This window comes from Coturnix japonica, chromosome 6 (genome assembly GCF_054131305.1).
Source record: "Coturnix japonica strain WE chromosome 6, WE-NBRP24, whole genome shotgun sequence".
Lineage (NCBI taxonomy): Eukaryota > Metazoa > Chordata > Aves > Galliformes > Phasianidae > Coturnix > Coturnix japonica.
This window is the reverse complement of record NC_140668.1, coordinates 39,259,780-39,281,200: the sequence shown is the minus strand read 5'-3', so window position 1 is coordinate 39,281,200 and position 21,421 is coordinate 39,259,780. Positions and strand designations below refer to the sequence as shown.

Genomic DNA, 21,421 nt, shown 5'->3' with positions numbered 1-21,421 from the left:
GATTGGGGCCAGCGTGATGCAGTGGGCAGCAGAAGGCACCAAGATGGGGCATTGCACAGAGCCCGTGTTCTACGGGAGTGTAGACACTGCTGGCATGGAGGCACCAGCAAAGGTCGGTATGGAATCATTGCATTCAAGTTGGAGAAGACCTCTACAATCCCCCAGCCCGACCCCAACCCACCCCACTGTGCCCATAACCCACCCCACTGTGCCACATCTCCACACTCCTTGGACACCCCCAGGGCCGGTGACCCCACTGCCCATCCCTGGGCAGCCCGTGCCATTGCCTGACCACATTCAGAGAGCTCAAATCTCCATCTCAGCTTCATGCTCAAATCTCCATCTCAGCTTCTGCACACAGACTGCTGAGATGTGAATGTGCCATTTGCCCTGCCGTGGGCTGCCTTTACAGCCTGATTTGGAACAGCAGAGGGAGGAAAGCTGAGCACGCTGCCCAGCATGGAGCCCAGCACACAGCTGTGCTGCCCATGGGCACAGCCGGGTGGGTTGGTGCAGGGCAGTGGGACAGCAATAACAGCCCATAGAACACAGGGGATGGCATTTGAATTACAAAGCACACAGCCCTTTGCTTTGGGTACGACCGTAATTAATGTGTAATCAAGATATAATTAAAAGTTACCGCCTTGGGAAAAAAAAAAAAAGTCAAACAAAGCCAAGCGTGTATGTGCATAGGGGAAATGTAGTGAAAAACGAAAGGAATTGGGGGAGGGGGGAAGAAAGAATAGAACAGGTTGGGAGAAGGCTGCAAAGTGCTGCAGGAGCATCACATTTCCACACTTCCCAGCACCCCACACAGCAGCGTGGCAGGGCTGGGCCATGGCAGTGCCGTACCCAGCAGCCTGCAGCAGGCAGTGTTTGCTTTCAGGTAATACATTCTTCTAGGTGTCCTTTGTCCTGTGCAGTGATAATTCCTTCCAAAGCCACAGGAAGCCAAAATTGGTTTGTGTTGGAAGAGACCTCTAAGGGCCACCTGGCCCCACTCCCTGCAGTGAATGGGGACACCCACAGCTCCATCAGTGCTCAGTGCTCCAACCTGACCCTGGGTGTCTGCACGGAGGGGGCTCCACCACCTCTCCTGGCAGGACAGTCTCTTTCTGGGGGTTCTTACGCAGTGATGGCTTTGCCCTGTTTGCTGTGCTCTGAAATGCCTCTCACTGGGTCCCCACGGAGCATTGTGAGCACAGACACTGAGTCGTGAGCACAGACATTGGGTCGTGAGTGTCTGTTCAAGCTACATTGCCTTTGCAGACTGCATTAACTCAGGACACCTCCCATATAGAGCACGGAAGGATTGAATATAGCGAGCACAGCTCTCTGCAAGCTGGTAAAGCAGTGAATAACTGGTGCCAACTGCCTTCAGGAAGCCCAAATCCCTGTGGTAGGCATTAGAGAGGCACTGCTCCCCTCCATCCCCCACGGCATCACAGAGTCATTTAGGCTGGAGATATGGCTGTGACCCCAAACCCCACCGCCCCCCCCCCCATACCCGCTGACCACAGCACTCAGGGCCATCACTTTGCCCTTCCCAACATGGCGGCCTCCTGCCCCCCACACCCCGCCACCACCAAGATGGCGGAGCTATGACAGGTCCACGCCCACTATTCTCTCAGCCAATAGGCGGAGGCGCGCTCCTCCGGCAGCAGCCAATGGCAGCGCAGGGCGGGGGGGTTGTTTTGGCGGGCGCGCGGTGATGGCGGGTGCGGGTGGCGGCGCGTTGCGGGAGCTGCTGGGTACGTGCGGGTGTCGGTGCTCCCGGTATCACGGCACAGGTGACAGGAGGGATGGATGCCACATCTCTGCCCTCAGCTCCGCCGCCCTCGGGGCTGTGCCACCCTCCAGGCCCACCCCAGGCCCTCCCCAGCGCCCCATCCTCTCAGGGATGCTCCCAGGCCTCGTGCCTTTTCTGTGGCCTTGATGCTGTGCAAGGGCTGGTCTGGGCCTAAAGCCCTTGTAGGCCGGGCTACAACAACAGCATCATGTGTGATGTGTGCTGTATGCTGTATGCTGTGTGCCGTGTGCCGTGTGCCCTGTGCCCTGTGTTGTACAGCGATGCCCCGTGGTGCTGCTGGTGGTGGGCTCAGGTGTCCTGTCATTGGAGGGGAGCTGGGCATGGAGCTGGCCTCAGATCTAAGGAAAGCCAAACTTCTCAGCAGGGAGAGCCAGGAAACGGAAAAGCACCTTTGGGAGCATCGCAGAGCTCCAGACTGCGGCTCTGCACCTCCTGGATCACCACCAGAACCTGAGCGACCTCCTGCTGGAGGTAGGAGTGGGTTGGGGCCGGCACAGTGCTGCTGGAGGGGCCTGTAGGGCCATCATGGGGCTGTGCTATGGGGAACCTGCAAGCCCAGCACCTCTGTGTTACCAGATTTGGCTTCCTGTGGATACACAGGCAAAATCTCTGCTTTACCTTGGCCATGTCAGGGTTTAATTTCATTTCAATTGCTCCTTCTGCATACAATGCCAGAGCTGCCAAACATGCCATAGAAGGAATAGATCTATACATGTGTGTAACTGACATCTGAGACTGTTCTGTTTTTGTTTCACTTACAGGTAGGAGGTTCAGACAAGCCAGCTGGACAGGGTGGCACAGAGCACCGGGAGTTATCATCAGAATCATTTATCGGTGAGTGAAAGAGCGTTGATGGGAGATGAACATGGAATCTTCTGTAAATGCAATTCCAATTTTGCATTCTCCTCAGTGTTCCTGACCTGCCATTCAACTACTCATTTCTTTCTTGTGCACTGAATGGTGTCCCTGGCAAGATCGGATTGTTTAATGTTTTGATTTGGAATTTCTCTTCACAGTCACATGCTCACACCTTTTATTTTCCTCCCACGATGCCAAGTTTATCTTTATTTTCTTTCTCCTTAAGTCTCTGTTCTGCAGGAACAGGCCTCAAGGTTGGCTGTACCCGCTGCAGTCTTGGCAGCCAAAAATGCTGTTATGAAGATTGAGCAGATCTGCCAGTCTTCTGCGAGCCCCTCTCAAGCACCTCTACTGAACTCGGACCAGAGAGTAAGCAAAGTAGTTTATATTTTGCTTATCAAGAAAACAGTATTGATGGTTTGGACTTTAAATCCTGGACTGATAAAGACTGATAAGCCCTCTACTCTGATAGAGATTCAGGCATGTGGGACCCAAGAGGCTCATTACTCATTCACGTGTCTGATATGCTCATAGATACGTGGCACTCTTCTCCCATATGGAAAGCTGCTAGTTTTTGACAGCTTTCCTGCTGTTTCTAGAGCAGCTCTACACAACAAGATGCGATCGCCACCAGTGTGCTTCAGCCTTCCCTGGTGTGGCTCAGTGTTTTTTATCCTTGTTCCATCTTTATCAGTCTTCTCAGTTTGCACCATGGGTAGGTAGAACCTGGGCCATGACTGCTGGGCTCACGTCACCCCTGAGGAGCTGTCAGGTGCCAGTGCTGTCAGCTTGGCTGCCTCTAACTCAGCCTTAAGGTGAAAAGCTTGGGCCCTTCCTCAGGGATTCTCTCCACTATTCAAGTCTTCAAAAACACAAAGTGGGGATAAAAAAACCCAGCAAATTGTTTTTGTAAGAACATGTTATTTATAAAGGAAATGATTTCTGCTTTGTTTCTGGGGTGATTCCAGGAAAGGTTGTCTTGCTTACTTCGAACAGTCAAGGATTTGTTGGAGAAAAATGTCTTCAGTCGCTCACACTTCTGTCAAGAAATCTGGAAAATGAAGGTGAGAATTCACAAATAAATGTTGCTTTGCTACAGACCATTTAGATTCAGCTATGGGATCACATAGCGTGCTTTTAACCCACTCCACCAGTGCAGGGCTGAGATAACTAAGCTGGACGAGTGAAATGCTGCCATCTGCATTCCGTTTACTTTGGTGTCTTTTCTGTGGTCTGCAGCAGCCTTGCCATTGCTCACCTCTGAGATTTTAAACTCTTTCTGCATGGAGTGAGCATGGCTGGTTCTAGGCAGGGCACGGACAACACAAGGTCTGGAGCTGCAGCATGAGTAGCAGGATTAAACTCGCCTGGGGTGATGCTGCAGTTAATACAAGCTTTGGAGGGTATTGCTTTCTTTTCTGCTTAGCTTCACTGACCTACTGTTATCAATGAAATATGCTAATAACTCTTTCCATCTGCACATAGGTTCCCAGATCAGTGCAGGATCTCCAAGCTGGCTGTGGGGTTTCACAGTCCCAGAAGCCCTTTGTTTGCTCTGCCAGTATTACTCAGTGGGCCTTTGCCATTCTGGCTCCCTGCTTTATTTATCTGGGAATTGCGATAAACCAGAGTGAGTTCATACAGCAAATGGCCTGAGAGAAATAGGACAGCAGATAACAAGTTGGGTTGTTTCACAAACATGTTGTATTGATTTCATTTGGATGGTTTGTTCTCTGAAGAGAAGTGGTGCTCTGGGTAGAGCTAAGTACTTCTTGCGAAGCAGACAGTTTTGGTTGCTTGCTGCTTTGGTGGGAAAGAGTGAGGAGACTGACCTGTCTGGATAAAAAGGTGCTCTATGGTCTCAAATATCCATTCATGGGCTGAAAATAGAATTCCGTGTGTTTTAAAGGCTGATTAAAATCTCCTTGTTCTCAGGTAGACACGGAGATCAAGTGCTGCCGTGTAACTGAGATTGATGTAGTAAAGGATTAAGCTGTTGAAAACAAAGTGTGTGGGTGAGCCTGGGGTCACGCTAAAAAGCAGCTGTGAGTCACTGCAGGAGGCTGCTGGGGCTCCTGGTGCCTTGTGTGCTCCCAGGCACCTCTTCCCCTGCAAGGAGTGAAAAACGTTTTGTTTCTGGGTCAGAGAGATTCTGTGCTGGGACTGGAATGAGCAGAAGCTGCTGCTGCACCATTTTCCCGGCTTGGTGCATCCTGGAGCTTTGCTGGCACAGGATGCTCTCCAGGACATACTTTTCTGTTGGGAGCTGCAGGTGATGTTACAAGGAGGTGGTAAAGGGCAGCAGTTTCATCCACAACAATAGCTGGTCGGGTGTTCAGGGGCAGGACAGCCCAGGTGATGGTTGGTGTTCCCCTGTGCCCATAAGCCTGCCTTGTACAGCTGCAACATCTCTTTCTGTAGGCTCCTATAGCAAAATGGATTTGAGAACAGCAACGCTGAATCGCAGAAGCTAACAAAGAGAGAACTATGTGATAATTCTCCAATCTGTTATTGGTTCTGAGTGAACAAGACTAAATGTAGAAGCTTTCCTGTTTTCTGGGATAGCACTGCTCCTTTGTTCAGAATTAGGATTATTGCAGGGCGATGAAGGCTGATATATCTATGACTTGACCATGGAGATGTAAAACGATGCACCAACCCCTCAGTGTTTGTAGGAAGGGAAATCCAACCATAACCTTTCCTCATCTGATACTGATATGTTGAATTTTAAATTCCCATAGATCTCAGGCTGCTTGATTGTTGAAATTTGGTTCCATTTCTTTAAGTACACAAAACGTTAAGTGTGAAATAAGCACTGTGACCACATTGTGATGTTCTTGGTAGGACCTTCCAGTGCTGGAGGCTGTGTGGCATCTGCACAGAAATGGCATCACTGGGCTGGGAGAGCTGCTGGAGAGGTGAGTGAAGGTTTGGAGGTTTGCACACACATTTAATCTCTTAAAGCCTATTGAAATGTAATCGGGCATTAGTCGTGAGTATTCTGGACTAAGAATATAGTCAGATGCTTGCAGGTGATCAGATTAGCAGGATTTAAGAAGTTAGCCAGGGTTTGAGAGGTTACTCTGTGTTAATTGGCACAGTTCAGGGCATGGTGACTGCTTGTTCCAAGGCTGCTGAATCACTTGTGATGTGGGGCAGGATGGTTGGGTGGGAACTGCCACTAAAGACCATTCTTAGTTAATGTTCCATCTGGTTCTTTGTTCCACTGCCCTAGATGGCTGTGTGGGGATACATCCCAGGTGGGGAAGGGCTCGAAACCCAACCCCTTTGGTTCACCTGGTTGTGCCTTGAGATCTGCCTGGAAACTCAGTGAGAATTAGGGCTGGTCTTGGCAAGAAGTCTTCACATAAACCTTCACACTTCACATAAACCATGTGCTTCTGTCCTCTTAAAGCCACTGTGTCAGTGAGGTGTGGCAGAGCTCATCTCCAGAGGACGTTATTCTAAAGAGCTGGTTTGTTTTTCCCAATATGGAGCTAACCAGGAGGATCAGTTACTCCTTCTGAAGTTCACGTTGTTATTTTTATGGTGTTGAAAGAATCTTACTGCAATCTTTGGTGCAGCCTTTGATGTGGGTTTGCTTGTCTGTTAGTGGGATAGAAATAAAGCCTTTCAGTGCTCTCTGTACTTCAAGGAAACCAAAAGAGAGCTTGAGTTTTATGTTTTGGAAAGCATTTTTATGCAAACGCCTTAGAAATCAGAACTAAAAGTCTTCTAAGTATTTCAGTTTACAATGCTTTAAAGCAATGAATCTTTGACACATAATCTGGACAATGCACAGTTGTCTTTTTTCATTGTTTGTGTTTGTTTGAGAATCTTCTTATGAGGCAACTCAAACTCTTGTCAGCCCAGCTCACAGCAGTGTGACATTTAGGCAGAGTCCCACATGGTCACCTCCTTCCTGAGACCAAGGGGGTGGCGGAATGAAAAACCAATTAAGGAAATATGGAAGGGATTGAACTGAATGTGCTTCTGTTTGTTCCCAGCAGTGCAGACGGCCGTGCTGTGGAGGAGTGGCTGTGCAGCAGCCTTTGTGCTCTGTGTGAGCAGGCTGAGGGGCCTCCCCAGGACACAGAGCACGCAGGACGTGTTCTCTCAGGCAAGGAGAGGGTCTGGGTGCTGCAAATGCTGTGCTGGTGGGATGCTGGGAGCTTAAGGACAGGGTCCTCACACTGCATTTACTGATGTTGTTTCAGTGAAGGTGAACTATCTAATTCTTAGTGAATTTTTCCCCTTAAGAGATGATCGGTTTGAATTCCAGGATCTCTTTCAAATACAGTATTGAAAGAAAATACAGTTGCAAGATGTACAGGGCCAGTGATAACAGCACATCAGACAAAGAACATAATGCTTATGCAAAGTGCCCAAAATCTTTCTAATGAAAAATACTTAGGAGCTGATATTTTTTTCCCCATCTTTTTTCTACTTGGAAACATATTTTCCATGCTTTTATTTAGCAAAAAAATCACTACACCGTTTACTCGAAGGGTTGTAGTCAGACCTTTGGGTCAGTCAGTTGAGTAGGTAAGACTCTCATGTGTTCTGCAGTGGTAAAAGACAGTGAGACCTACAAACTGCTTGGTCTGTATAATCCTTTCAGTTCCTTTGCTTCTTGGCACTGATTGCTTTAAGCCCTTTTTGCCCAGGAGTAATTCTACTCCATGAAAGAAAAAAAGAGAAGCACTGAGCAGTCCTGCTGACTGTGCTGCATAGTGAGCAATGCTTTTCAGACAGCAGTCCCATTGGGAGGGGAAAGAGCAAAGGGTTTTAATGAGAGGGGATGCTGTAACACAGATTCCTTCTTGATTTGCAGACTTTGCGATCATGTTCCTTCAGAATGGCTTTCAGCCTTCAGAGATGGGAAGGAAGCTGGAATTCAAGAAGGTCCCCCATGTAAGGACAAAAGGAAACTGATGAAAATGGTTGGTTAAAGAAGTAGATACCATGTAAATCGCTGCCTTTCTGACTGTAAATCAATCTGAGTTAGAGCGACAAAGAAAGGGCATTGGTCCAGTTGCTAGGAGTTGGAGAGGAGGAGATGTTGAAACCAGAGGGCACAGACCTTTCTATGGAGAATTTCTCCACGGTGACTTGTCAAGGACTTTTTAGCTTCTTTGGTTTCACCTTGATTGCTCTTTCTTTTCCATTTGTATATGAGGCATGGAATGCTGGCAAGCATGGGAAATGCTCTCCCCTCTGCCTGTCTGTATCTGTTCTACATCAGACCCTGAGGTAGAAGTGAAGCTTTAAGTCAAGAAGGACAAAACCATTCCTTTGAGTCAGTTTGCCTTTTCTGCATGCAATTTAGCTGTTCTCAACACTAAATGGTCTTAATATATCCATTTTGAACAGATCTGCCATGCTGTTTTACAAAGAATGCTGACATGTAAGTGTTCTCATGATCTGTAACATTCTACAGTTGCTGCTGACTGCTAACTTGATTTCCTTCCTCATTACTCAATCTTGAAGGACTCAGAGAAATCCTCTTTCTGGGATGCTTTCTTTGCATATTTGTGTCACTGATGATGTGTCTCCTACTTTCCTCTTTACTTTTGTGATGTGAGTTTCATCTATCACCACAGATAACTTCTTGTTTCTCATGCTGGTTCTTCTTGATCATCCCAGCTGCAACACTGGGTAAAGATATCTGAGCTGGCTTTTAACAAGCTTGATTGGAAGCAGTTCAACCTTCAGTTGGTTAACTTTTCTTGCTTGTTAAATTAAACATTGAATTGACAAAGTTAGGTGCCAGTAGGCTATTTTGCTGTCTCACACTTTGGATTTGCAAACTCATGTTTTGTGAAACCTCATTTTTCTTTTACATAAAGTCATCTGAGGTACGTGTGTAGCCTGTAAACAGGCAGTGTTCAGCTGTCCCATGGATATGTGCCTGTCGTGCTGCTGCTGAGAGCTCAGGGGTGGTAGTGCCTGTCTTGCAGTGCAGATCCCGATGCAGAAAGAATAAACACACCGCAGGATTGTTTGTTGTGTGTCCCAGGTGATCCTCTTGACAGGTTGCTGTTTGCACTGTGCTGTTTTGACTGCAGAGGAAACGTTCACTTACAGCTCCTCATGTGGCCTACACCACTGTGTTAGTCCGAGCTGACCATGTGCTGCTGCTCTTTTTCTGTTGCCTTAGTGACATCGCTTTGCCACTTTCCTCACTGGCACATTTCAGCAATGAGCTCGGTGCTATTGCAAAGATGAGCACTTTTTGTCTGTTGCAAAATGACCAAAACCCAGGATACAACACAAGGTTTGCTCCCAAAGATCCCTTTTGTGTCTCTGAGTAGGTATTGCCAGCCTGATCCCTCACCCTGCATCTTGCAGTCAGCACTGCCCGTAGACAGATGCCTTGCAGACCTTGCTGAGCAGTTCTAAAAAAGGAAAGCTGCAAGGGAAGTGCTTTATTATTTAATATGTATGAGTTCCATCTCAGGTGACCCTTTAATAGCGCTGGCACTTGAAAAATAACCCTCATAAGCTCAGGACTAGAGGGATATGGGGGGAAGCGAGGCAGGCAGCTGGCAGGCAGGGTGGAGTCTGTGCTAACCTGCTCTTCATTTGACCTTCACGTTTCTGCAGCCTGTGCTGCCACCGGTTGCCTTACAGTCGATCTGAAAACACATTACATGTTTTCTGTAAATACTTCTGTTAGTGTGTGCTGTTGGGTTGTCTTTGAGGAGTTTCACTTGGCTCATCAGCTGCTTTGAAGAACGTTAGGATGCTTTATGTAAAATAAGTCACGATGAATGAAGCTGCTCACAGGCTGAGAGCAGCCTGGGAGCACTGTTCTACACAGCCATGATCTTGCTGCACTGAACTCCTGTGCCTGAGGATAAGTAGAGCTTATCTCCTTTCCTCTGTTCGGCCCTGCTTAACCTTAAAGCATTCCTCTGCAGGGGAAGGCAGTGTTACTTGCTAGCCCTGTGGACTGCCCTACAAAAGGCACACGAGGGATGCCAGTATTAGTGCCTCACTTTGGTAGATTTCCTTCTCAGAGTGCATCACTGAAATGATCCTAACGAACAAATCCTAACAGACAAAGCAAACATTTTTACTGTTAAAAGAGAAGGCTTTTGATGGTGGGATGGGACCAGAAACAGAAATACTGCAGCAGCAGCTGTGGAGCTTAGGATCTCTCAGTATGTGGGCTTTGAGTTGTGCAGTCTTACCGTCAGGACCATGTGCTGTGTGAGCTGCTGCCTGTTTGACCTCCAGCGGTCACTTTGGGGCAGGCCTTGCTTTAAAGGAGTTCTGCTGAAGAAACGTAAGGTGAAGCTGTCACAACCATGTGGCATTCACAGCAGTACACTCTTTGTTTGCTGAGGATGGTAAAGACCATTGTCTCCAGGCACAAATCTGGCTGTGCAAATCTCTACCTCCAGACTTCTCCCCAGCACAGCTTTGCAGTGTTTGCACTCGCGTGTGCACTGCCCAGTTAGGATTAGGTTTGGAAATGAAATATTAATGCCCGTCCATTTTTAGATGGCTTAATTATTAGCGTATTCATAAGAAAGCTTTTAAAGTGGTTCAAGGTTAATGTTAATAGTTTTTGAGGCTCCGTGTTACTTTTGAGAAATTGTTGTAAGATTTTGATGCTGAGGAATGGTGTGTTTCCCTAATAGGGTCACCTTCTTAACTGTTAGTGTAGTGTCACAATTCCTTCTGTTTTCCTCACTGCCTTTTTGTGTTTTTCCTTTGGGGTATCAGGGGTCCTCAATGCTGTTGGGAAAGAGAAGGAGGAAGGTGACTCCACATTGCAAGCTATGAGGTTCTGGTAAGAAATGCTGTTCCTCTGAATAATGGAGGGCTGACTGTGGTCCTGTGCATCGTTTCTGAATGTCTTCTTGTCATTTATAGGCTGAATGTATTTGATGTGTCCACTTATAAAAGCGCAGTTGATCCGGATTCCTTGCAGCAGTTTTTTAGACACACCCTGACTGAGGTTCTTACCTACAACCCACTGTTGAAAGGTAGGAATTGCTGGGGAGCAGTAGGTGTCTCTGGGTTTGTTGTTGTGGCTCAGGAGCTCTATCCCACCCAGTGACCGAGTGGAGTCCAGACTGGAGAACAGAGCACAGGGATGCTGTCTCCCTCCCTGGTTCTTCCCCGCCCACACAGTGCCAAAGAAGATGGAAGGTTCACCTGGAGCCTGGGCTTTAGTGGGCTGTAGTTCAGGAGGAAACTTTAGGTGGAAAGTCAGCGGCTCCAGGCAGGGCTTCAGCCAAAAGCTCATGTGGAGTGCTGGGAGAAACAGCCACCAGCAGCCTTTGTGGAGCAGATGTGGGAGAGCTGTGGCCTCTGGGAATAGCTTTGGCCAAAGGAGAAACTGGATGGGAGAGCTGGTACTGCAGAAAGCTTGGGGCTGAAATCCTGTGTCCCTGCAGGTCTTGCTTTAAGCACCAACCATAGCCTTCCTTTGCCTCACTGGGTGTCTGTCATTCATGTCATTTTGGTAGATCCGTTATGAATGCAGGAAGGCTTCTGTGCATGACGGCTAATTGTAAAGTTACGTGTCTTTAAGAAGAAATTACTTTGAGGCTGTGAAGTCTCTAGTGAAATATTATCACTCCAAGCTACAATCTGCAGCTCCTTACAGGCAGTATGGAAGAGCTGGTTGTTGTTGCTGGCTTCCAGTTAAAAGAGGAAAAAGATGGCTCCTTGCTGATTCTCTCTGCATGAGTTCTGTTGGTCAGTGAATGCATTACCCCAAGAGCTCTGGGATGGCAGTGCTGTGGTGAAATGACAGAGTCCATCTTCGTGTAGTTTGTGTTCCAAAGATGAATGGGAGAAAAAGGGTTTCAGCAGGCAGCTTTTAGTGTTTGTGGCTGTGGAAGCTAAAGGGAAATATTGTGTGGTGAGTTCTGTATTTTAGATGTTTGTTTTTTTAAAATCTGTTGCTGAAAACTATTAATATGCTCTTTTATTTTGGGTACAGTGTCTGATGCCATCCACAAACAGAAAGAGTGGAGCTTTACAAGGACAAGTTCGTTGCTCACTGCCTTGTATCGCAAAGTAGGTCTTCCTGGTTTTGCAAAGAGAACATAGCGGGGTTGGTCTCATATTCGTTAAAATATCTGAAATGGGATTATTTAAAAGTAGTGCATTGCAGAATCTGAAGCAGCTGCCAGGAGCTGCAAGCAGGACAAAGCTTGAAGCGAAAGTACTACTGGAGTTTTTGTTTGCACAGCGATCCTAATGAGTACAAAGATAAGATCTGAAGATGTGAATTTTCGCTGTTACGGAATACAAATGGCTTCTGGAGGAGTTGGAGTATGCCTGTGTGTTTTAGCCAGTGCTGGTTCCAAGCCAGTATAATGTCTGGCCCTAGAAAGCTGGTTCAAAAGGTGCATGCAGAATAGCTTTTGCAAAAGGCATCCCCATGTTAATCTTGACAGTGCTGCTCTCATTCTCTTCCAGCTGTTTGTGGCATTCAGTGCAAGGGAGTTGATCTGCCAGCTGCAGCAAGTCCTGGAGACACATGAAGTGAATTGGCAGCACGTCCTGTCCTGTGTTTCCACACTGGTGGTCTGTCAGGCTGAGGCTGAGCAGTTGTTCAAAGGTAAGTGGGTGCTGGCAAGCCTGCAGGCTGGTACGTGCCTCTTGCTTCTCAGGTACTGAATGAGGAAACCATCCTGAGTGGTGCAGCATCAAGTTCATAACTCCTGCTTTGAGATCTCTGTAGGGGAAAGAACCACAGCTCACCCTCTCCATTCAGGTGCTCTGTGTCAGCTGTGATGTGAATGCCAGGCGTTGTGCCTGACGCTCCCCTAATTTAGTGTACAGCTAAGAATGACTGTTTAATAAGTACTTCTATGATTGTGTGGTGTAGCGATTACTTAATTCTTCTTAATTCTTCTATCTTACCTTTGCTGTTAGAGTTCCTTACCGGTTATGTCATTGCTGGGCTCCCTGTAGTTCTTGCAAGTTGAAATCCCCAAGTATCTGACCACTGAAAAAACATAAAAGAGCCTTTAAGTTTCTCCAGGCTTCAATGCATGATCCTTTTGGGGAAGATGTTTCATTAGGTATTTGTCTTAATTTAGTCTACCATGGCTCAGTTGTATAGAGCAAAGGTTGAGGTTACTGTTTTATGTTTCTAGATCTACTGAGCCATCTCCTGATAAAGGCCTTTGAGAATTATGATATGGAAAATATGATCACTGCGTTTCTGATAGCCCGACAGGCTGCCCTAGAGGGCCCTGCTGTGTTCATGCCTTACTCTGAGTGGTTTAAGGTAAGACTAAATAAGACCTGACTGGTAGTCTTTGTTTTAAATAAATGAGAAACTGCATAAGGAATGCTTTTCTGCACCAAATATATATATAATATAAATAAGAAGCCTGGTTTCAGACTAGATCACCAGGAATTTAAAGCCAAAACAAACAGAATCAAAAACCCAACGAAGTAACAAGTGATTGTATTGGTATTAGGAATAATGTAATATTTATTACTGCCTTTGTGTCTGCAAAGAATATATTCATTTGGCTTTCTCTGGTTTTCCATCCTTTCATCTTTCAAGTACATCTTGCCTTCTCTAGTTATTTGTCAGGAATGCAGACATGTAAATCCTGTTATAATCATAATCTTGGATACATTTCAGTATCTTGATAACCAAGAGTGAGTGTTATGATTGCATAATTTGTGGGTTATTGCACATGAAGCATTCCTATTTCCTGGATGTTTGCATGCAGCTGTAATTGGTGTGTTGGACCTTATAGATAATTGGTAATTAGCTTTCAGTTGTAAACACATTGGTATTTTGGGTATGCAAATCTCCACATAATAAAGCATTCAGGATGTAACTAGTTTACCTTTTGAAATGTTCTGTATAGGCTGACTGGCTCACTTTTCTTATAGTGCCCAGATAAACCTCCAGCAATGTGTTTTCCTGGTGAATTTCAGTCCTCTGGTGCATTTTGGTCTTGCCTTGTCTAAGTCCCCTGAGTGTTCCTGTGGTAGCACATGAGAATGAGCTTTGAGCTTGACATGGAAACTGGGGAAAGAAACTCAGAAGCTTCTGAAGAGACTTCTGTAAACTTTCTTTGGCGTCTTTTCTGCAGAAAGATTCTATTGATGCAGAGCAGATGTCTGTAAGAGATATGTGGGATTTATGCGGTGGGTGCTGGGATGCCAGTTCTTTCCAAACTGAAAGGCTGCATTGTCACTTTCTCTATTTCAGGCTTCCTTTGGGAATGCTACCGGTCACCACGGGAGCAGTAAGAAAGCTCTGGTCTTCCTCTTTGAGTTCTTGTCAGAGCTAGTGCCCTTTGAAGTAGCCCCATACTTAAAGGTGAGAAGCTGCTGGTAGAAATAGCTAAAGACAGCTACAGAACTGCTTCATAATAAACATCCTTGTGCTGTGTGCCTCTGAGCATATTACTCGTGTTGTTAGTAGCAATTGCATTATTTCCAGTACACTATGCAAAACCTTTTCTCCCTGAAATAAACAAGATTCTTTTATTTCCCTGAGAAGAAGAGAATCCCTTTTGTGAAGTTATATTTAAGTGACTGAGTGGGAGAATTGCATGTCAGTTGCTGTGAAACTGTCTTAAAGCAAGCAGTAATGTCTTCTTTGGGGGATGTTTGAGGCAATTGAGAGGAAAAGTTAGCCAGGGTTTTACTGTCACTTCCTGTAAAAATGGCAAATCTTGCTCTGAATCTTACATTTCAGGTCCATATAATGTACCCACCTTTTGTGCCAACAAAGCATCGCTCTATTCTCTTGGAGTACATCACACTGGCTAAAACCAGACTGGCTGACCTCAAGGTTAGTAAGAGCTGTCCCTTTGGAAAGACATCCTTCGAGATGTGTCGAAACGTGAGCTGTGCAGTGACAGTGCCCATGTCTATGTAACCTCACACAGGTTGCTATAGAAGATATGGGGCTCTACGAAGACTTGTCTTCCACACATGAATCTGTGCAGGTACTGGTGATCTATCCAACAGTCTTCTCATCAGTTATTCACTTCTCTTCTGTGCAGGTGTTAGTTATCCATCTGCCATTCCTACCAAATCTGAGCAAGCTGCTAAATCTTTTCCATCTTTAAGGCAGAGGGATTAAAGGTTGTGAATATGGAAACTTACCCTGGATTTCATGAAAATTAGACCTGCAGAGAGGACGGATAGATGATGTATCTGATGAGTATTCCCAAAGTCAGGCAGCAGAGGAACTCAACAATTAGCCAGCCAGTTAGTGGCCAAGTAGCGCCTACATCAGCCACCTAGTCAGCATGTGCTGTTTGAAGCCAAGGAAGTGCTGGCTACTGCTTGCCCATCCTGTTTGGTGGGATGTGGAAAATAATGGCAAATTCTGTTGGTAGGAATTTAAGGAACAAAGGATAACCTAATGGTGCTGTATGGTGTGAGGAAAGGAGGTTATTGAGACCAGGAGATACAGAGCCATGCATCTATAGGAAGTGGGGCTGTGTTGGCTCTGCTGGTAGAGGAACTGATCTGTTTAGTGGGTAAGAGACTGGCACAGATTATTAAAATGTCTCATGGCTCGAGCGAAAGAAACCTGGGACAACAGTCATCCTGCCTGGAGTGCAGTTCTGGCAGCAGAGGCTGGAAGTGAAGGACATGAGTCTTAGTTCCAGGTGTATGAGTAGAATGGAATGACAGTAAAATTCAGAACAGAAAAGGGAATACTGAATAAATAACATCATGTTGAGCAGGAATATCTGCTGCAGTCAGTGTATGAGTTGGGTACAGAACTACACAGACCTTTGGGCTGACACAGAAGAGCTGTTATATAAAACAGCCTTCTTATGGCAGGCTGATGGTCCAGGTTTCTCTATCCCACAGTTTTACACTGTTTATCAAGTAGTTCTAGTTATTCAGTTGTGTTTGTTCAGTCACTGCCCTTCACAGCACAGACAACTATTAGGAACCCTGAATGAGCAAGCGGGGAAGATTGCCACCATCCTTGACTTCTCACAGTATCTTTCTCTCTTTGTTGCTTGTGTGAGCCAGCCCCAGGGCCAGGCACTTCGTGACGTTGAAAAAGCCCTTCAGATATTTGAAAACACAAGGAAGATCCCAACGTCGGTGATAGAAGCCAGGTATTGTGTGTTTCTCAACTCTTCTTATTTTTATCTTCAGTAATAAAGAGGAAAAAATAAATAAAAGCCAAGTCTAAATCAAATTAACAGTACAAGAAAAATGGAGGAAGTCAGCAGAGGAGGATTTGGGAGATTCTTTCTACATTACTCATTTCCTCAGTACTCATCTAAATTGAGGCAATTTCTGCAGAGACCAAATAGGCAAACACATGCCAGCGAGTCCACAATTACTAGAATTAAAAAAAAAAAAAAGTAATTTGGTAGCCTGATTAGTTTGTGGTTATTCATTTCATGCCACCATGAACACTGATCTGTTTGCGGGAACCAACTACATTTCTGACATAACAAAATGGCACTTTGCAGCTTTGGCTCTTCATAGTTTGTTTTCTGCCTTAGTATTTTCAGGCGACCCTACTATACTTCCTGGTTCCTTCCTGCTCTGCTCAGGCCACGTGTGGTTAGTACTCTGTTCTTTCTCTGGATCCTCCTGCTTAGCAGTCTGTTGGTAGAGAGGTGACTTGCACCTAACCTGCCTGCCTTTCTCTTGCAGCTCCCTAAAGCCCCGGATGTGCGCATGGCCTTCATAGACTGTTTAAAAAGGTACCGAGCTCCCCAGTGCTGTGTCCTGAGCTTCTGGACTTTGTCTTCTCAACATCAGATTACACAGAAGCTTTACACCTTGTTTGCGAAGTGCTGTCGGTTGGCCAACCCTTCTGGCAGGGCTTCATGGCCAGACTTGTTTGTGGCTTGCAGGTTGTGGAAGGAGTAGCTTTTCTGTGTGGGTAAACGTCTTCAGTTCTGTAATTAGTCCAATTAAAACTGCTCTAAAACCATGATCTGGAAGGAGTCCCACGTAGCCCTTTGCCTGCAGGCCAGACACATTTTCATGCCAGCTTTGGAGAATGCAACCAAACAAAGGAAGACGAGCCCCTCTGTGAGAAGCTCTGCCCTCTTTGGGGAGAGGATATGGGAGAAGGGAAGGGTGAAAGCTGAGCGTATGGTAAAGCTTCTTGAGTTGTTCTTAAGACAGCAGGGTAATGTCTGAGGAGATGGCAGCCCCTCTCAGAACTCAAGCCTATCCCGTGTGCATGTTTAAAAGCACTTCTCTGCCTTGCAGAAACAGCTTTATTTACACCCAGCAATTCCTCCATAACCTAACATGGAGAGATGTTCACAATGCTGCCTACAAATGAGCCTTGCAGCCCTGCCTCGTAATTCCAGTTTGACAAAAATAAAAGAAGTTGAATCTTTTTAAAAATTAAAGTTGTAAGTGAAGCTGCAAAGTTATTCTGCCTGCCCAGCAGGTGTTGGAGGTTGGACTTGGGCCTCCATCAATGTAACATCTAAGATGTATGAATACTTCATGTCACATAACTTAGAGTCCTCAGACATCTACAATGTATGAAATAGGTATTAATGTGTGTGCTGTCCGTAGTGTTGTTTGGGGCAGTGTGTGTTATACTTGCATAGTACTGCCAAAGCCTGGGATAGACATATCTAGCCCTCGTGGCAGCAGATGATTAAAAGAAATGCTTCAGATGCTTTGGAGCCTCTAATTACACTTCATAGCAAAGCTGTTTGTTATGCTTGAATTAAAAAAGATGAAGGTTGAATGTGTTTCTGTCATATACTAAATGTCTTTTTTTATTATGATTTTAGAGCCGACAAAATACCCCCCAACTTGTACTCCACTTACATACAAGCCTGTCGTGCTAGTAAAGAGAAAACGCTACAAGGTAAAACGAGAAGAAATTAACTTACACTCACTTTGTAGGCTGTTGATGTTTGTGTCCGTGCTGTCATATGCTGGGAAATGTTCAACATGTGGCGGCTGGTTATATCTGTGTGTGTAAATGTTGTGTGCTCTTTGTGTCATTGAGGTATGCAATGGTTGCTGCTGTAGTGGTTTCCCCTGCCCATCCTGCCCGAGTGGGATTTCTGCCTGCAGTCTGGATGCAGCTCTGTGCAGTGCTGAGGCTGCAGCTGAGGCCTGAGCTGGCTCATTTAATGCCAGCTCCAGCACACTGCTGTGAATCAGCGTTTGCAGCTTCAACGCTTCTCTGCTGTGTACATCCCTCAATGGCACTGCTGCTGCCTGACCTCACCACCGTCCCCCTGGGTTACTGTATGTGACAGTGTATGGGGAGGCATCTAATTTCATCTCCCCTCACTGCAGCCTCATTGCTGGTGCAGTAGGTGTTTCATGAGCAATCCTGTCTTTCAGCAAGTGGCTTTTTCAAACACTTGCATCTTATAATGGGCAACACCTCCAGCAAAGGCTTATCCCAGACTCTTCCTGGAGCATGGTGGTGGTACTGCTCTGTGATGGGCTGCCTCCCTGTGCTCTCTGCTGTCTGAAGCCTCCTGGTGATGCTGTATCTCTGAGATGTGACCGAGCCGTCCTGTTCAATCACAGACGTGCAGCATTCTGCCTGTGGGGGTTGTCCTGGCAACTGCAGAGCTGAGAAATTGCTTTGTGCAGCATCAGCTGCATCCCGCTGGGCTGCGGGGCGCTGCGGGGATCGCTGTATTGCCAGTGACCTCTAGCGGTACAGCCCGCTCTGTGCCCTGCATCCTGCCCTGCATCCTGCCCTGCATCCTGCCCTGCATCCTGCCCTGCCTGCTATCCCCACTGTCCCCCGCATCGTTTAGGATTCTTAGTCAGCTGTAAACCTGCCCCGTCTGTTGCTGCTGCTCATTCTTGCTCACAAGGGTGACTCAGCGCTGCTCACACCTCCTTGTTTTGCATTGAGGTTGTAACAATTCAGTGTTAACCTTGTTTGCTTTTCTTGAAGGTGGTTGTTATTCCTGCCCCGTGCACAGCACTGTGTTCCCATCTGACCAGATGTGTTGGGTGGGTTACACCTCTGTTCCTAGTGGGAAAAGGGATTTCTTTCATTTTCTTCCTTTAAACAAAAGCCAGCACCGTGGTTCCATGTAACATCTGAAGCTGTGTCTTGTGGTTGGGGAGGGTGAAGCTGATGATGTGCTGTTTGCACTGCAGCATTTCCCTCTGTGTTTTGAAGCTCTAATTCCAGGCTTTAGAGGACAGCAAACGTTTGCTGTGTGGGGCAGAGAGCTAAAGGGAATGGAAACTGAAAGGGGGCATCATTTGTTGGTTTTGTCTTTAAAAAATGAATTCTGTTCTGAAGTTAGACGTAAACTCATCAATGATTAATCAAGTAGCATATTTGGAATGTGAAAGCAAGGCTGTGTGTGTGGCAGGCTGACAGCTTCTGTGGGGATCTGTTACAATTCATAGGAATACATAGAAATAATGACTGCTGCAGAAGAGGTGTGCAGAGGCTGCTGAGCGTTTTATAAAGCAATTCGGTGCATGAAGAATAAGGTAAGAGCTGTGAAGATATAAGAGCGATGAGTTGCATTTCCCTCTTGTTTCTTCAGGTGAAACCAAAGTGGAACCCAGCCATTCCAAAGAGCCTGCTGAGCAGCTGAAAGCTGAGCTGGCTGCACTGAGGGTGCTGATTGTGGACCAAGCTAAACACGAAGGTATGGAAGAAAGCAGGTTATAATTACCCTTAACCGACTGCTGTATTCATAAAGCACGGCTAATGCTAGCCAAAGCAACAGCAGTAGTTACTCCCCACTGCTGCAGTCTTTCAGATCAGTATAATCCAGCTATGAATATGTATTTTTCATGTTTGAGCTGGGAGCTTCAGGTGTTCACCTCTGCGATGACTGCTCAGCACTGCACACACCTTTGCTAAGATGGGCAGCTCTGTTCCTGGAAGCTGCCTGGTGACTCAACCCCCACCTTCTGAAGGCTGTTTTTCCTTTTTTTCCTGCATGTTCATAATAGTACTGTGGAAAAAATATAGCCTTGTCTTCTAAAATGAAGATGGTTGCTGTGCTCCAGCCAGTATTTTTTGCTCGTTACAGCTTTCAATAGCATACTTTGGGTTCGGATCAGTTGGAGTCTATATCACTTGTCCTGTTTCATGTAGAGTTATAAATCTTTCGTGCCCTCTGTCCTTCCTCTCCTCCTGTTACTCTCTCACAGATGTGCCAGCACAGATTGCAGTCGTTTCTGACAGACTTTCTGTTGTGTTGGGTCACAACAGAGATGAGAATGAAGCTGCCACTCTCAATTCCCGAATCCAAGTTAATGTTTTTGACCCCAAGCTGGAGCCCCGTCATCAGAGTGTGAGTACCACCCGTTTGAGGTGAAAAACGATACACTGGGTAGGTACATCTGGATGGTGCTTGTGAAAGGCTGCTTTATCTGCAGCAAACAGGAAATACACTTCTCCTTTTGTCTACTTCTTAGTGCCCTGCAAAGACTATGCCCATGTTTTAACCTCCTGGAAGTCATTGGATGGATCATCTCTCTGGCGGAGAGATCTAGAGATACATTCTAATAGACCAAGCCTATGATGAGCTAGGTTTTCTTCACCAGACTTGCCTAGATACTGGCTGTATGTTGGGATCATTCCTGGGCTGTGGTGGGCTTAACTTTCCTGTTAGTGTCATTGGATCTATAAAACCTGGGGAAACATAACATATACAGAGCACAGATAGATCTGGTTATCCGGCTCAGTGAGGAGGAAATAGCAGTGTCTCTTATTCCAGGTTGTTGATCTTCTACTGACATCTTTCTGCCAAAACCTGATTGCTGCTTCCTATTTTAACCCTCCCGACAGGTAAGATGCAAGTCAAAGTGTAGAAAAATGGCACTGCTGGCAGTGCTGTGCTGGGTGGCTGCTTCTTTGGAGCACAGTGCATCCTTACCTCTCTCCTACACTGCTTTGCCTTGGTGACACAGGAGTAGGCAGACCAGTTTGCAAGCCTGTATGAAAAGGAGCTGTGATGAACAAGAGCATTCCAGACATTTTTTTCCAAACCTCCCATCCAATATCCTCAGAAGTTGGTTTGTTTTCTATCAGCTAAGCAGGAATGCCCCATAGCAAACCTCCCCCCTTCCTCTATTTTCCTATTACTTCTTTTTTACTTTTCTTTTGTGTGATGTTCCCATTTATTGCTCTGCCTCTGCTCCTCTCATGCCAGCCATCTGAAAAAGGCATCTGTGCCCCAGGGAGCTTCCTCCCCTCCTTGATGTTGTTTCAGAACTCTTCTTTGATTACATATTGTCAATTATTTGAGGCAGGGTGGAGATCATGCCTTTGTAGGGGACCTCAGTTCAGATGCTCTAAAAATGACACTTCCCTCGAGCCTATAGAAAGAATGGTAATTATCTTGTATTTACAGGCCGCTACAGCTCAGATTCATTGTGTTTAACCATTATAAAACCCCAAACGTTTCCTCTGCTAGGGATAAAAAGGCAAACAATAAAATATTCACGTGGTTTTTACCTTCTGCAGGCAGGGGCCGTGTCTCTCCTTGTTTGTGAAGATGCTGTGTGGACACAGGAGTCTCATACCTTCCCTTCTGGGGAGGCTCTGTCAGCTTCTTTATCACCAGGTTAGTTCTCCAGACAAAAATCCTCTGGTTATAGAGTGTTAAAGGTATCCTGGCTCCATTTCCTGTGCTGCAGGGCAGGCATATACCTGTCTGGACTGCGCACTGAAGGATCCTCACTAGTTTTCAGGCTTCCAAAGATTCTCATTTCAGAACAATAGCCCGGGCTTGCTCTCAGGAATGCAGGTGGAATGTTTTCCTGCTGAAGTGCTGCTGTGGAATGGCAATT

The 21,421-nt window shown here is 46.2% G+C and overlaps 1 protein-coding gene and 1 long non-coding RNA gene across 18 annotated transcripts in view; one reads left to right on the top strand and one right to left on the bottom strand.

The window, feature by feature from the left end:
* Positions 1-1,667: 1,667 nt before the first annotated feature.
* The window catches only part of FANCA (FA complementation group A), a 31,268-nt gene continuing 11,514 nt past the window's right edge, over positions 1,668-21,421 (top strand). For 4 of the 16 annotated variants that reach the window (XR_014947566.1, XM_085551198.1, XM_085551195.1 and 1 more), the window contains exons 1-25: positions 1,672-1,751; positions 2,172-2,281; positions 2,572-2,644; positions 2,895-3,037; positions 3,637-3,732; positions 5,513-5,586; positions 6,676-6,788; positions 7,503-7,582; positions 8,042-8,075; positions 10,403-10,469; positions 10,553-10,665; positions 11,631-11,707; positions 12,113-12,254; positions 12,796-12,929; positions 13,875-13,985; positions 14,367-14,462; positions 14,560-14,619; positions 15,668-15,756; positions 16,153-16,213; positions 16,307-16,356; positions 17,416-17,492; positions 19,162-19,266; positions 19,778-19,920; positions 20,347-20,417; positions 21,096-21,195. Coding sequence is in view for 15 of the 16 variants with exons in the window: in XM_085551198.1 (XP_085407324.1) it covers positions 1,712-1,751; positions 2,172-2,281; positions 2,572-2,644; positions 2,895-3,037; positions 3,637-3,732; positions 5,513-5,586; positions 6,676-6,788; positions 7,503-7,582; positions 8,042-8,075; positions 10,403-10,469; positions 10,553-10,665; positions 11,631-11,707; positions 12,113-12,254; positions 12,796-12,929; positions 13,875-13,985; positions 14,367-14,462; positions 14,560-14,619; positions 15,668-15,756; positions 16,153-16,213; positions 16,307-16,356; positions 17,416-17,492; positions 19,162-19,266; positions 19,778-19,920; positions 20,347-20,417; positions 21,096-21,195 (2,259 nt within the window). In the remaining variant the exon portion in view is untranslated. Of the gene's footprint in view, positions 1,752-2,171; positions 2,282-2,571; positions 2,645-2,894; positions 3,038-3,636; positions 3,733-5,512; positions 5,587-6,675; positions 6,789-7,498; positions 7,612-8,041; positions 8,076-10,402; positions 10,470-10,552; positions 10,666-11,630; positions 11,708-12,112; positions 12,255-12,795; positions 12,930-13,874; positions 13,986-14,366; positions 14,463-14,559; positions 14,620-15,662; positions 15,757-16,152; positions 16,214-16,306; positions 16,357-17,415; positions 17,493-19,161; positions 19,267-19,777; positions 19,921-20,346; positions 20,418-21,095; positions 21,196-21,421 lie in introns of those variants that run through there. The other 12 variants (XM_015874353.3, XM_085551193.1, XM_085551202.1 and 9 more) reach the window with 10 other exon arrangements.
* On the bottom strand, positions 3,586-21,222 carry LOC146760595 (uncharacterized). 2 transcript variants are annotated; one of them, XR_014947581.1, is made up of 4 exons: positions 21,087-21,222; positions 20,506-20,563; positions 12,582-12,644; positions 3,586-3,719 (listed from the first exon to the last, which is right to left on the bottom strand). It is a non-coding gene; the product is annotated as an uncharacterized LOC146760595 (long non-coding RNA). The 2 variants fall into 2 exon arrangements; XR_014947580.1 differs by lacking the exon at positions 3,586-3,719 and adding an exon at positions 12,232-12,371.